The 15962-nt window shown below is 32.6% G+C and overlaps 2 protein-coding genes across 2 annotated transcripts in view; both read left to right on the forward strand.

Annotated features, from left to right (window-relative positions):
* Positions 1-15962, forward strand: part of DCAF1 (DDB1-CUL4 associated factor 1) — a 78703-nt gene that overhangs the window by 40296 nt on the left and 22445 nt on the right. The window lies entirely within an intron of this gene.
* LOC144558489 (Tmem18) lies at positions 7075-9143 on the forward strand. The gene is made up of 4 exons (XM_078307330.1): positions 7075-7361; positions 7781-7886; positions 8176-8324; positions 8826-9143. The coding sequence occupies exons 1-4, from the start codon at positions 7200-7202 to the stop codon at positions 8919-8921; spliced, it is 513 nt and encodes a 170-aa protein (XP_078163456.1). The 5' UTR covers positions 7075-7199; the 3' UTR covers positions 8922-9143.

The following is a 15962-nucleotide window of genomic DNA, read 5'->3' on the forward strand; positions in this document are numbered from 1 at the left end:
TATTTTGTGTGTAATGTGGTACTGTTTTAATATATTTTTATGTTATAATTTTGTTATGACTAATAAATTGTTTTTTGTTCGAATAGATAAACCCACAAAAAATAACAAAAATGTTAAGTGAACAACATAAAAGCTAACATAAATTCTGGCAACATAAAATATAAAATCAAATAATATCAAATATAAAATACTACAGTCAAATATACATTATAATAAGAAAAAACTATCAACAATGGGGGTGACGACCGGATAGATCCAACCTAGGAGGTGGATGGCGGTCCCTATATGGCAACTAGGGTGGAGAGAGCGGGGGAAGAGCGAGAAGACAGGGGGTCGGGGAGGGGGGGGGGGGGGGGGGGGGGGGGGGGGCCTGGTGGTGGCGGGCGCAGGGTGGGGTGCGACTCAGGCGACTAGGTGGCGGGTTGGAGCGAATTTTTTTTAAGGGACTGTCGGGCAAAAGGGGAGTCTCTCAGCTTTTTTTTGTTTTAAAAAAAAGGTTAAACACCAAATCACTCCAAGGTCTGGTGTTGGGAGCTGACCGTCACACTGGTGGGCGTTTTGGTGGTCATAGTGGACCGCTCCACGTTTGCGCGTTCAGGGTAGTTTTGAAAATATTTTCAAATCGAGGACAAATTTGATATATTTATTTTGTAGGGTATTAATAAAAATCTCGGTGACAATACGAATCTGGCCGGACGAGGTTTGATACGAGTATATGAAATAAAAATAAAATTGTTCACATCGAGGTTTGATATCTAATCAATGAAAAATTGAAACTGCTCTACCTTTTTAATTTATAATAAAATGATACAAATATATAAGAACGGAGTATCCCTCCAAGTACTGTTTACATAATCTTATGATTAATTGTTCCCTTCTTCTTTTTATCTTTTGATCTTCTCTTACGTCGAGAGAAATCATTTCACCGCCGTATATTGAAATCGAATGAATAATTGCAGAAAAGTAGAAAACTATTCCTCTTTTCCAAGAGAGATCATAGTAATTAAAGAGAGATTGGTTAAGATGGAAGTGGTATTATTATGATTTTGATGTTATTAATTTGTTTTTGAAATTTTAAAGTTTAAATAGTTGATTTAAAGTGTTCATTGTGTTTTTATATTAAAATATGCTTGGAGGCTAAATTTTATATGTTTTTATAATTTTTGTACAATATTTTATGGTTTTTGAAAATAACTGTGAAACAGTGAATTTCAAAAGTCCATACAAAAAGTAAAAGTTAAAAAAAAAATGAAAAATTTGGCCTCAAACACATTTCAATATGGAGAACATGCATAGCACTTTAAATTGATTATTTGAATTTTGAAAATTACAAAACGAATTGGTAGTACCAACCATAGTGATCAGATTCACGTTTAATTCGTGAATAAAACATTTTTATGAGGTCATCGCACCGAATACCAAACTATTTGGTTGATCGAACCTTTGACTAAATAAAATGCGAATTTTACAAATTATTCATGTTTTTAATGAATTATTCACGATATTTAAGCAAATTTTATTTTTCTTGGTCATTGCCAATGCCCAAGAACCTAGGCCACAAGCTTCTCCTTGAAAAGATTACTTTTTGGCCCAGTCCAAGTAGTACATATCCCTCGTGCACCCTAACCTTCTTTTATAGAAATCTTAGTGCTCTCACCAATTTTTTTCTTGTATGGGACTAGGGAGGCGACAGGAATAGTGGTTTGCTAAACCCCTAACGGGTTCAATCCGTTTTGCCCGATCCGTACCCGTTACCCGAGCTACCCGTACCCGTTGCCCGGGTACAAATGGGTAGACGGGTAATAAACGGACCGGACAACCTAATTTGAAAAAAAACCCATTGTACCCGTCTACCCGCCTACCCGTACCCGTTACCTGTACCCGACCCGTTTCACTTCAAAAAATTTTGAATTTTTTGAAAAAAACAGAAAAAAAAAAAATCGGGCGGACCGGACCCGTACCTGTCAACCCGCAACGGGTACGGGTAATAAACGGACCGGATAGAGGTTTTGGGAAAATTACCCGTCTACCCGTCACGGGTTTTACCCGTACCCGGCCTACCCCTTTACACGTCCTACCCGTTACCCCTAACGGATAACCCGTTAGCAAACCACTAGACAGGAAGTAGAAACCGGATAAGATTTTGGCTCGGACAAAATTTTTGCTCCCAGTATTTTAAGGCTTGTTTATATTGATGGGCCTAATCTCATATATAAGGAAGTCCAAAAGTCCAAAATTTTAATCTTATATATTGATGGGCCTAATCTCGAATCTGAACTCAATGTATAATTATTTCGAATTATTTTCTAATTATACTCTAATTATTTCTGAATCATGAATTTTTGATCGGACCTGTCTAAACTTGGATCTCACCACCCGTACCCAGACTGTGCCTCCATCTGTCATTTAAGAAGAAGCTCACGATAAAAATGCTTCAAAGATACAAGAATAATCTACATTTAGGCAATATTGAAGGACACTCGCGTGAACTCAGCATTGGAGGAGATGTTCAACTTATACAACTCAAGACGAAATGTCAATCAACTGTCTTCGACTCGTTGCAGCGTTAGGTACGAATATAAATATACATGTGTTTTTAATTTTTATTATTTATAATATCTACATTATTTGTTCACTAAATTTTTTTTATTTTCTTAGTAATGACAGGAGTAACAACAGTAGTGGATTGATATTGGATTTGCATGTTGATGAAGACCCGTGAAACTACCAAATTAATACAAACAATTAGTAAGCTATTGTTTGGCAATGATGGAACATGAATCCATTGACGCCATGGAGACATGGAGTACTGGAAGAAGAACGCAAGTGCCTATCCAATGCTGGTGTCCGGCTCGCGATATATTTGTCGGACCCGTGTCAATCGTCCTTTATGAATCATGTTTTAGTTCGGCGAACATGATCCTCACCAATAATCACAGTAAGCTGAGTTTCAAATGTTTTCGATAGACTTGTGTGCTTGAAAGATTGAATTGATGCTGAAACTAGCACGCAACATGCATCCATGGAAGCAATATGCATGGTGAGATCCGGATTTAAGCTAGTTGGTCCGGGTATAGATGGTTTCGGTTCGAGTTTAGGCGGCTTGGTTCGGGTATAGTCGGTTCCGATCCGGGTATAGGCGATTCCAGTCCGGTTCTACACGGTGCGGTCCGGATTTGGTCCGGTCCGGTTCTACACAGTTCCACGAGTTAGTGTGATCCGGTTCTACATAGTTCTAGTGAAAATTTTTGACACAAATCCTTGCTAGACCCATTTCTAGCCACGGTCCGATCCGATCGAGAACTGTCCAGGTCCGAACTACGGGTGTTCCGGTCTGATTCTGGGCCGACCGTTCTATTTCATTACACTACGTAGACACATTCTAGAAATTATGAAAACATTACATCAGTAACACATTTTTTTATTTCTACATAACAGTAATAAGAGAATTTACCCTAGTAAAATGATATGAGAAGAAGTCATAATTCACATTTGGGTGCTCTAGGTGTAGTTAAGTGAGAGAGAGGGAGAGAGATGCTGCTCTGACACATCTCGCTGATCCGTATTCAGACGAGTTAGAGTCGTATCGGAGACTGTATTAGGTGATATAGGATACGCCACATAAATCGATATGTCAGTTGGCGTATCGGATATGTATCGGGGCCGTATCGGATGCGTAACGGTATCGATACGGGTACGGAGTCTATATTGGAATATCCGAGTAACATAGCTCATAACCGATAGAAAAGGATCAGTTCATTAATTATAAAAATTAGGTTAGGTTTCTTAATTACTTAATTCCTGTATCGGTATATTATACAGAACCGATATAAGAAACTTCATTTGGGGAAATATTAAGAATAAAAAAACTTTAGATTGTTATCGTCAACTGAAAATAAGAAAGAATTATTTACAATATTGAACTTCTATAGAATAAGTTCAATATGCATGTTTTATATATATTCTATTGATTTCAGTGAGTGACTGTCGGCGCCATGCATGAATGGGTTAATTTTATTTTAACTCACTAGTGTACTTTTTTTCCTTTTAAAATTAAAGTACACAAAATGAACAAAAAGAATTAATCAATTTAGATATATGTAGGCCATGTTTTAACAAAAGATCTTAGAAGGCTCTTGTCCGTTTAGATTTAGTATCACAGAAAAATAAATCAAAAGGAAACTTAGAGAATTAATCAATTTATTAATAAAATGTACATGATCCCTCTTTGTATAATTCAACTTTTTATTTTTTATTTTTTATGAAATCATGCATGCATATAGGTGGCTTTCTAACTTGTACTTGAAAAATAAATAAATAAACATTACAATAAAATAGCAATTGCTTGCTCTATACTATATATTAAATACTCCCAAAACATTAACGAGTAGCTAGTTACCATGGAGTAGGAGTCACCCAAAATGATGGAAGAAGTTCATTCTGAGCGTTTCCGCTATAAAGCAGAATTGATTTTCTTCTAATGTCATACATACCAATATAATTATCACGCAAGTGAAGATAACAATACTCGACATCTGTGAAGTAGATGCAGTTTGCCCTGCCATTGTAGCTTTGTGACGTCGGTAGAGAGAAGGAGCTATTATTTCCTACGAACAACAACTGATCACCTATAGAATCTATCTTAATCCACTTATACTGTGTTTCAACTTTGTTTAGTGAGTGAACATGAAAGCTATATTTCTCTATTAATCTTGAGACTAGTAATAGACGGTCCGATGCTATGACCAATAAGTTTGTACCAGGACCATAATTTTTGTACGGGCCTTCCGTAGCAATAATTTTCATGGAACTTGGATCTATGATGTCCCAACTCATTAAAACCCCACAAAAGTCAATGACATAAAATTTTCCTTCGTAATATATAACATCAGAAAGTTCTGATAAAGAACGACATTCGATATTCGTCCATTTCTTATCTCCTATCCTGCAATAGGAGAGTCTCGTCATACATCCAACTATTGCCATTATAATGCAATCTTGTTTAGATATTGCCGGATTCGTTGATAAGATTGCTTTGCGTATATAACTAAAGCCATTGGCAGGACCATCAAGTTTATCTTGACAAATGAACCTAAAGATGAAAGTGTCAACTGAAGGAAGGTGTATTACACGCCTCGTTAAAGGATTCAAAAGGCTTACTTCCCTATGAACAGTAGTACCTTCTAGAACAAGCCAACCATATGAGGATCCACATACCCACTTGTTAGCTGCCTCTGGCATAAATATTTCGTCACTTGCTCGTTCTCCACTCATTTTAACAAACTTTCGTGAATCTGAATTTGGTTTACTATTGAGCAATAATATTGGAACTCCGACTGGTATATTTCTTGGAAGACAAGAGATGCGATTGATGTAAATCAGCCGCCACGATTTGCAGACTCCACCAAAAGATAAAAGATAAACAGAGCACACTTTTTCCATTATCTCATTTAATATGTCATCCGGAAGATTAGCCCAATCACTGGCGGGCAATGCTAATAAACAAACAAAGTTTGAGTTATTATATATTTTATATCGACTCCTTAAATAAATAAAGTTTACCATAAGAATAATAATTCAAGAAAGAAAATGTTTGGCGCCTTTCAATTCCAGCCTTCCATGATATACATCATATTTCAGATGAGAAAAAGAACATAATAATACAAACAAACAAGGAAAAAATTCTCACTTGGACTAGACGATGATCTGGCGGCCAGATGTTCGGGGCATTGGCGGATTTTATTTTTCTGTAATTTAAGCTTGAGTTGTATTGACTTTAGCATTTGTTTTAACATGATTTGTTGGTGCTTCTAAAATTTTTTAGGCTTTGGCAAAACAAGGAGAAAGGTTTATGTATCAAGATAAACAAAGATATTTATATATAGATTTGTCTTAAAAAAAACAAGATGACACCTAAGTAACTAAAAAATTATACTTGCTATCTTGAAAATAGGCCCTATTTTTAGAGGACTATTTTAATGTACTTTTATTGCTTTTTTGTTAGCATATTATAACGATAAAAATCTTTTATTAATTATATTTAGAGTAAGGCTTGGGTTATCCGTGCTATGGCTTCAAAAATCTATCGTATAAACTTATTTAAGTAGCTCAATAAATTGGTATTCAATCCTTAGTTATTTTTCTTTAATAACAATTTAAAACTATTTTTTAGCGATCTTATCCAAATTTGATGTACTACACTTGAAAGTTTCAAGTGTAGTACATCAAGTTGAAACCCATGTGCTAACTGAAATGTTGGATACATGTTTATCTCTAAATCTAGATAATTTGTTTCATGCAATCAGGGTTGTCCGATTCGCAACGGATCAAATTCAGTCAAATGTTTCAGCGAGTTTGTGTTTCCAAACTACGTCCATGTAAAATGATAATGGGCCAAAATTCAAGGCCTAATTTTGGTTGAAGCAAAATAAATTATCTGGCCTATTATAGAACCCATAATCATGTACAGCCTGTGTCACCAAGTTGTGAGAAAATAACATTTTGTGGGCATCCGACCAAATTCGGTGTGATGCCGGATGGGATTTGTTCGATCTGTGTTAAAATTTATGGAACATATTCTCAATAAATTGTCCGTACAATTCTTAAAGAAAATTAAACCACTTTGACCGAACATCGGACTGGACTTGATCTGATGCCCATCGGACACTCAGGGTTTCGCCAAGTTGTACAACTCTCCATTTATATACCAATTTCTGATTTTGCTTTTTACTTTGCTTTGGTTTTTAAACCAAAAGAAGCAATTCATATTGAACGAATAACATTGTGCTGGAATTTCTAATTTCTAAGGAGCTGAAACGACAAATTGCCATATGCAATTCAAATATGGTATCCTCTGTGTAGAATTATGAAATTAACCGGGCTTACAGTAATATCTGGGCCGAATTGAAGAAAAAACCGAAGCGTCATACTAAATGAAAACGGGCCGAAAACACATCCTTATTTTAGTATCAAAGGAAACATGATTCTGGCCCACTATTGAACCCATTACGTTCTGATTTTGCAGGTCCCACTTTCCACTATCACTGAAATTGTGGGTCCCACCTTTCAGGAATTATGGTCTCTTGCTCTCGTCTTCTAAGCACATGTCTCGCACCTTCTCAGTTCCTCGGTTTCGATCTCTCAGATCTCAGTTGTTCATTTCTCCTTCTCGTACAAGATCAGAATCAGAGAAGTGAGAAATGGAGGAGGTATATAAGGTTGTGGAGGAGGTGAAGGTGGCGATGAACGAGCATGTCGATCTGGTCTCGGATCTGCTCCAGCGGGTCTCGTCCGAGCTCCGATCCGGATTCGCACCAGCCGTTGATAATCTCCTCGGCTTCTTCCACGCCATTGATTGGAAGGTGCTCTCTCAATTTCTCTTTTATTCTTTTACTTACACTCCAGTTTTTTCATCAAAGTTTCATACTTTATCGCTGTCACAGAAATAATTGTTGAATTTAGTGTGTACGATTTTGGAAGCTAAAAATTTGGTCTAGTTGTTGATGTGAAAGGGTATTGTTTGATCAGGGAGAAGTTTACAGATTAGAAAGTAACTGTTATTAGAGAGAAATAATTTGATTAGATGTAGAAGTTTGTTAATGTCAAAATAACTCACTAGGAAGCTGAAGTCTATCTACTAATGTATTTATTTGATTAAATTTTGGGAATGATGTGAGATTGGATCAATCCAAAACACAGCAAACTCCTAATTTGATAATGTCAAGAAAATACAACGGCAAAAATGAAATTTATTGATGCCATAATTTTTCTGATTATATAGGAGCCATGGCTGATCGGTTTGTTATCATTTTATGTGGTTCTTCTGCTAGTGGTAATCTTTTCTAGGAGAAGAGTGAATTTTCAGCTTTTCCTCTCATTTCTGGCTTGTAAGTTTTTTCCTCCTTATTTTCTTTTCCCTTTCTAATTTCATATTCGATACTTCAAGTACTCGATGATTGTTTGCTGAATTCAGACACATATTAAGATTAGAAAACCGAAGAAGGAAGAAAAGAAGAAAGTTTCCTTTTAAATCATTAAGGATTACATAATCAGTCGGCATTGTGTTTTCACTTTTCACCCCTTTTTGGCTATAAATTGTTTACTGCCCCAATAATATATTGAATAACAAGTGATGTGTACTGCTACTTACATGCATATTATTTTGCGTAATTGTAGTTCTTGGGGTTTATATGGCTGAGAGGATAAACACCTTCTTGGGGGAGAATTGGAAAAGTTTCTCGAGTCAGAATTATTTTGATCCAAGTGGGGTCTTCATTTCAGTACTTTGGTCGGGCCCACTTATCCTTATTACTGTCCTTATTGTGGTATGTTTTCATTTGTTTTACAACTTTTGTTTTGTCCATATATGCTCTTAGCTAAGGAATTATCAGATAATAAGATTGTGCTGCATTATTTCTACATGTGTACAGTGAATTAGACTGGTGATTTTATACCTGTATTTGGCTACACGTGCTGTATTAAAGTCTGATCCAAAATGTTATTTTGGTGCCCCAGTTAGTCCTTAGTAAGATCATTCAAAATGTACAACCAAAGAAATACAGTGGGTACTGGCAACTAAACTTAGGTACTGGCATGCGTTAGTTATCTGTTAATAAGGTACCAGTATATCCTAGTACTTGTACCAACAACTCAGAGCTGAGATATTTATGTGGTATCCTTTTGACTAGTAAGGCTGTTGGGGGTATTTATGGAAACAATGAAGTTTGCATTCACAAATGTTAAATCAACACAAGGTAATGTTTCATTATTTTTAAATGTTTACACAACTTATTTTGTATTGCGATGTTTTCTCTCCTAAAATTTAGGTCAATACTTTGATCACACTATGTGGTTTGATGGTGAGATGGAAGAGAGCGGAATTAAGGCACCGTGCCAGGCAGGCTCGTGCAAAGAAGGACTAATAAATATGTTTCTCTACTAGAATTATCTTTTTGCTTAATTAATTCAAAACTGTCATTTAGGGTTATATTTTTCTATTTGTTCTTTCAGATGTTATGTTTGGTTCGATTTGCTCAACAGAAAATGCCAGAGTTAAAAGCCTAACAAATTTTGCAGTATATACGAAATTTTGGGGACATGGACTCTTATGTTGGTCTAATATAAAAAAAGGATATATTTTGGTACCTTGTTGTATGTGACAAAATGTTCCATTTTGCAATTTTCTCTGTTCTGTTTTATTGATGATTCAATGGTTTTCTCAGTATTTTCCCTGTTCTCTTTCATTTGGAAAAGTTGTAATTTTGGTTGGAAAGACTATTGGAAAAATATATGGTACCAATTGCGGGCATTCGGTTAGATACATTTAGCATTAGTCTTATAGATAGCATGCCATCAGTGTGCATTCGTATATGATTTGCTTGCTTCGGTTTTGAACCATGCAAGTTTGTGTCATTTCTCTTGTTATTAATTGAATTAGGTTTGTTTGTGAAGTACCATATTTTTGTTTTTAATTTGGTTTAGATCTGCAAATTAAGACAAACCAGACTCGCTGGTAGGCTGTCTAAAGGTATTTGAGTTCAATCAGTTTGTTCTGTTTGATATTTGAGCAAATCAACTATTCATTTCAGTTCGGGGTTCGCATATTAGTTAACAGCAATCATGACTACACAAGCTTTTGCAAAATTACCCATAAATAAAAATAATTCTAAGCAGTGGAGAGAACAACGTTATAGTAGTTTCCCGAAATTTATACCGTGATCTGAATTTACAGTTTCATGAATTGACATTTGACAAATGCAGTAATTTTTATTTTTGAGTAAAGTTGGGGAATTAAGTTACCAAACTGTTTTAATATCATGAGAAATTTTTATACGAATTTCGAATATGCGACTTCTTGTGCAGAGTATATGATTTTGCTACTATACCAAAGACAGATTTCCAACAAAACGACAAAGATTAATTTATATTGATATTGAACTTGTGATAAAGTAGGCAAAATAATATTAAATAATAAAAGATCAAATTATCTTGATGTATTTTGTTGGTAAGCAATAAAATTAAAAACACGTAAAATACTTAAATGATTACCAAAGTATTTGCCAAATACACATCAAACTTATATTTAGTTTACATTTTTTTTTAAGGTTAGTGGCAGAAACTGGCCAATGATTGTATTAAAGAAAAAAAAATTTACAAAGGTTCATGAGCACCTAGATTAACCTTAAGGATTTAATATGTTAAGCACTTGGGGAACTATCGTGCCAATTGGCATAAGATAAAAGTGCATCTGTATTTCACTGTTGAACTCTTGACATACTAATTTAATAATTAGTCCAGTTACTGTAGTAACACTCCTGTTATATTTTGGAGCGTTTTGCAAAAGACTGCACAATTGCACAAAGCTCACTCTATATTATTGGTTTCTTCATAATTTCCTTTTTAAACTTAATTAGCAATGGATCGGTGGCTGCTGGGGATGTAAAAAAAATTATGACAATATGTCATCATGGCTCCATTATAGCATGACACGACACGATATATATGTTGTGATTCGTGTACTCCGTGTCGTGACTATTCTTCAAGAAAAATTCATGATACAACATATAATTCAATCTGATCACGCCACAACACAATACGTGATCACATAATTATATTTAATATAACTTTTGACAATTTTTCACATATTAATAATATTTCTGTTCTTTTCCTTAAATAAACTTACAATAAGAAGAAAAAAAAAAAGATAATTGTGATCAAACTTAAATAACATAACGGTCATGTCACGTTTCTTATTATCGCTACATGACTACCACATACAAATACACTGTGATCATCGATCCAATGTTAATCATGATACAATACGTAAGCACTTCACTTAATCTCGATATCTGACCCGTCAGATAATCCAAACAACAACCAATTTACATACTAATGACATGACATATTGACATCCAAATATTTTCTTTTAATAAAATCACAAACCGCTGTCTGATCTCTTTTTATCAACAAAGGAGTCTAGAAGCTTGTTGGTAGCACAAAGGCATGCGAAGTTGATTGGAAATTGGAAGAGACGAGTGGGACCCGCAAACCGACCCAAAAAAAAAGTACCTCATCCATCTTTTCCTCCCGGACCCCAGGCTTTTTCTATTTTTTTTTTATTATATATCTAACGTATACACTATACACACACTAATAGAACAAATCAAATTTATCTTATTATAACTTAAACACCACCCCATTTTTCCCAACAAGTTTGCTCATAAAATGGGCGGCGTTAAATCCAATAAAATACTATGACCGGATCTGTATCTGATGTTACTTTGATAAGGCTTTTCAAAACATGAGATTAAAGTTAAAAAAAAAAAAATACTACAAAGCTTATCTTCTTTTCTTTTTAATCTTTTAATATCTAAATAGTAAATCTAGAATCTTAGGGGTCAATTATTTGAGTCTTCTATGCTGAAAATAAAGAATACATTTGATGAATTGATATATAGAGGGACCGGAGATATTTCTTGATAATTTTTTTTATTTTAATAATCATGAAATTTTTATAAATAAATTAAGTTTTTAAGTTTAAAATTCAACATTATAGACAGATCGATCTAATGTGCATATCATGTCTATAAAAATAATAAGTTGTAGTATATATTTCATCATACATCAAGTGATTGAAATTTCAACGGTATGAAATTCACTGTTCTTAATGCATCTTCAAACAATACTTAAATTATATGAAATTTGATTATTAGACTATCTATATGTTCAATAACATACACATGATTTTTTTTTAAAATTAATTGTTAAAATTGTCAAAATAACCATTATCAAGTGATATCTTCTCTAATATATATACACACAATCACTTGAATTATATAAGTTGGTTGTAATTTGTAAAGTTTCTATTGACTTAATTTATGCCGATTTTTTTATTTATATCCAAAAATTAAATCAAATTACAAAAAATAACCGAAGCACCGTTGAATTTCAATAACTACCCAATCCGGTTATCCAATAACCGAACTCAAGAAATATAACCGGTTATTCACTAACCGGAAAGTTATGTTTTTTTTTTAAAAAAAAAGCAGAAATTTCGAATTTTTTTTATTTTTTATATTAAAATATTAGAAATGTTGAATATATTTCTTTAAAAATAGATGAAATATAATATAATTTGATTTATTAGAAAGACTGCAGCAAATAACCAGGATCAATATTTTTTAGGCCGGATTTTTCGCGGCTGTAAGAAAAATTAATATATTTCTTTATGTGCTATTGGAAAAAAAATAAAAATGCTCAGACTCTGAGTTATTGATTCCGGTTCAAAGTCACTTCTAGGTAATCTAAAAAATATTGTGATCCATCTAGTACATTTAATTAATAAAAAGTTGTTTCTATTTTTGAAAAAAAATAAAAACTTTAATTTATTTAATAATTGTTTTTCAAAAAGAATTCTCAAAATAGAAACAACTTTTTATTAATTAAATTTACTAGATGGATCACAATATTTTCTAGATTACCTAGAAGTGACTTTTGAACCGGGATCAATAACTCAGAATCTGAGCATTTTTATTTTTTTCCAATAGCACATAAAGAAATATATTAATTTTTCTTACAGCCGCGAAAAATCCGGCCTGAAAAATATTGATCCGGGTTATTTGTTGCAGCCTTTCTAATAAATCAAATTATATTGTATTTCATCTATTTTTAAAGAAATATATTCAACATTTCTAATATTTTAATATAAAAAATAAAAAAAATTCGAAATTTCTGTTTTTTTTTAAAAAAAAAAAAACTTCCCGGTTAGTGAATAACCGGTTATATTTCTTGAGTTCGGTTATTGGATAACCGGATTGGGTAGTTTTGGAAATTGAACGGTGCTTCGGTTATTTTTTTTAATTTGATTTAATTTTTGGATATAAATAAAAAAATCGGTAATTTATGTATACTTTCTAAATCAAGGAATTTTATTATTAGAGTATCTATTCCAATTTCAAGAGAATTATAATGTTGATGCGGTAACTGTAACACCAATAGCAAGCATGTAAAATTTGCTTATGTTGCAAAATTGTTTAAATGCCAATCTTGTTGAAGTTGCACATCAGAATTTGTTTATTGCTATTTACAGTGATTTAAGAAAATAAACTGTAAAGATTTATATTTAATGGATTTCACAAATTGAAATTAGAATTAGTTGTAAGATGAAGTTAGTTCAAAATTACTTATAATAATTACTTAAATTACTGGTGTGGTTAAAAAAAAAAGTCACCTTTTACAATTACAAGAATTAATGAAGAAATCCTCAATTTTATCATTATATTTTTAATTATTAATTAGAATAAGCCTTGCTAAGCTGTGATCATACATTGAATCCATAGGTCTAGATATTTTAAATATTTGGTGAATATGTCCCAAAATAATATCTGTACTAATTAATATATTAGAGAAGTTTCTAGAAAGATGACAAAAGTTGAGATTCAGAAATCAAATGAATCAATGAAAGCTTCTTTTTTTGTCACGCCTTTGTCTTATTAGAAGACTTCTTTTTGTTTTTGTTCAAAGATGCACAATTGCACTTTAGGAAACTACATATGATTTTGTGGAAAGCTATGTATTAATTTGTCACATCAATTTGTTTGTTTTTTGTAGATTGGTTAGACATATTGGCCAATCTTGGTGCTGATCCTTGCTTTTTATTATCTTATGCCTTTTTTCCTTCTTTTTTACGGATGAAAAATAACTTTTTTCAATGTAATTTTCCTTAAATTTGCATACAATATTAGTAAAATTAATCATTATTCGGCGTAGTCAAAATTTAAGTAGGGTGTTACAAAATTTTAAGATGATAAATAATTTTATATATATTAAAAAAGGATCCTGATAACAATCCCCGCAGGTCTATCCCCGCAAAAAACCCCGCACAAACTGCCAAAAATATCATGGGGGGGACCGCTCAATAATTAATACTCTGCAAAAACTGTTAGTATTTAACTTGAAGCATCAAAATATTTATCGTGAATTTGCAAAGTGTTAATCCCTATGCAATGATCTCTATTTAGGAAAGAATAAATCAATCCATTAGTTGTCCCCGCACAAAATTTCCTTTTTTTTTTGAATCATCCCCGCACAACTGGGGACCATTAAATAAACAATCCCCTCATAAATACTTGTCATTTATCCCCGCACAAATTTTCTTTTTTTTTTCTGGATTGTCCCCGCACAACTGGGGGCCATTAAATAAACTATCCCCTCACCCAATGATAAATACTTTATGATACATTGATAAATACTTTATGTTATATGGATAAAAACTTATCAGATATAATTGCAACTTTCAGTACAATATGAATGATAAATACTTCTCAGACATAAGGAAAAATACTTTATGATACATTGATAAATACTATATGTTACATGGATAAATACTTATCAGACATAATTGCAACTTTCAGTAAAATATCAATTATAAATATTTCTCAGACATAATGATAAATATTTTATGTTACATGAATAAATATTTTATGTTACATGGATAAATACTTCTCAGACATAATTGCAACTTACAGAAAAACATCTGTGACAATGATAAATACTTCCCATATATAATCGTAAATACTTGTCAGAACAACGATAAATACTTTCTTGAACTTTGTTCTTGAACTTGTTAATAAGTAATGTTTAATCAAATCAAAGTATTATCATGTCAGGGACAATAATAAATACTTCTCAGACATAAGGATAAATACTTGTCAGAATAATGATAAATACTTTCTTGAACATCAATAAACAGATAAATATTTATTAGCGGGAATTGTTATTAAATGATAGTATAATTAATGCGGAGATTGTTATTAGAGGACAGTATAATTAATGTGGGGATTGTTAATTAATGCGGGGATTGTTAATAAAGGGCAGTAATTAATGCGGGGATAAATGGAAATTCTTAGAGGAATTAATGCGGGGATAAAAGGCAGTTTAGGGAGTTAATTTGGAGAGAGAGAGTGCGGGGTTAAATGGGGAGACAGAGGTGATGGGATCAATATAATTATTCATTAAAAAAATATTAAGTATATTTTAATACATTATTTTCAAAAAAACCATAAACATAGAAGTGTTTTAATTTTTTTTACTCCTAAGTATATCTTTTGAACCACACGAAAAATAGTGTTTGCCTCTGATTCTATGTGACTTCGTGCACCGTAAGTTGGAATTATTGCTTATTTACTTTTTAGTGACAAAAATGATAATTTTTACATCTATTTTTATATCATAGTTGCAGTCCAAAAGCAGTGTTTTTGTACCTATGTAAAATAATAGTAAAAACATTTCAAAAAATATAAAATCTGGTCTCTACGTACATTAATATTAATATAGAGATCATGTGGAACCGACTATTAGAACTTTGAGAACAAAGATAAAGATATGGAGTATTATTGGAACATAAAATTAATGGTGCATTTTAAAATATTGATCAACACTTTAAGTGTTTGACATGTACTGATAAATACAAGGACATAACCAAAATTTTAGGAATAAGGGGCAAGGCAATTAGAAATTAAATTTTCTCAAGGCAGGCAAGGTGGACACTTCAGGTACGGAGTTCTTTGTACCAACTTAGAATTCAACATGAACAAACTCAACAATAAAATTAAAGGAGGGGTGGGTCCCAAATTAATTCCCTTTTACCTTAAAATAATAAACAGACGGTGATTATAATTATATATCTTGTCTTGTCTTGTGCTCATGAATATCATATACTATCCAAAGTAACTGTCTTGAAATCCAAGCAATGAAACTAATTAATGAGCACAATTAATATTATCCTTCTTACTAATTATATATCACAATCAACAACTTTATTTGTTTCCACGTACGCCTATATATATAGCCTTGATTAAATTTTCATTTGAGGAAAGTTAGAGAATTTCATTTTAAAAAAACATCATTTAAAAAAAAATAAAGATGAGCTAGCAGCAAGTTTATTTACTTTTAAAAATTATGGA

This window comes from Carex rostrata, chromosome 1 (genome assembly GCF_964058835.1).
Source record: "Carex rostrata chromosome 1, lpCarRost1.2, whole genome shotgun sequence".
Lineage (NCBI taxonomy): Eukaryota > Viridiplantae > Streptophyta > Magnoliopsida > Poales > Cyperaceae > Carex > Carex rostrata.

What these genes read in the sequence shown, in the direction of transcription:
- LOC144558489 (XM_078307330.1), top strand. Translation starts at nt 7,200, where the DNA reads ATGGAGGAGGTATATAAGGTTGTGGAGGAGGTGAAGGTGGCGATGAAC. An exon ending in TCCACGCCATTGATTGGAAG is followed by an intron (nt 7,362 to 7,780) that starts GTGCTCTCTCAA and finishes CTGATTATATAG; the next exon opens with GAGCCATGGCTGATCGGTTT. An exon ending in TTTCCTCTCATTTCTGGCTT is followed by an intron (nt 7,887 to 8,175) that starts GTAAGTTTTTTC and finishes GCGTAATTGTAG; the next exon opens with TTCTTGGGGTTTATATGGCT.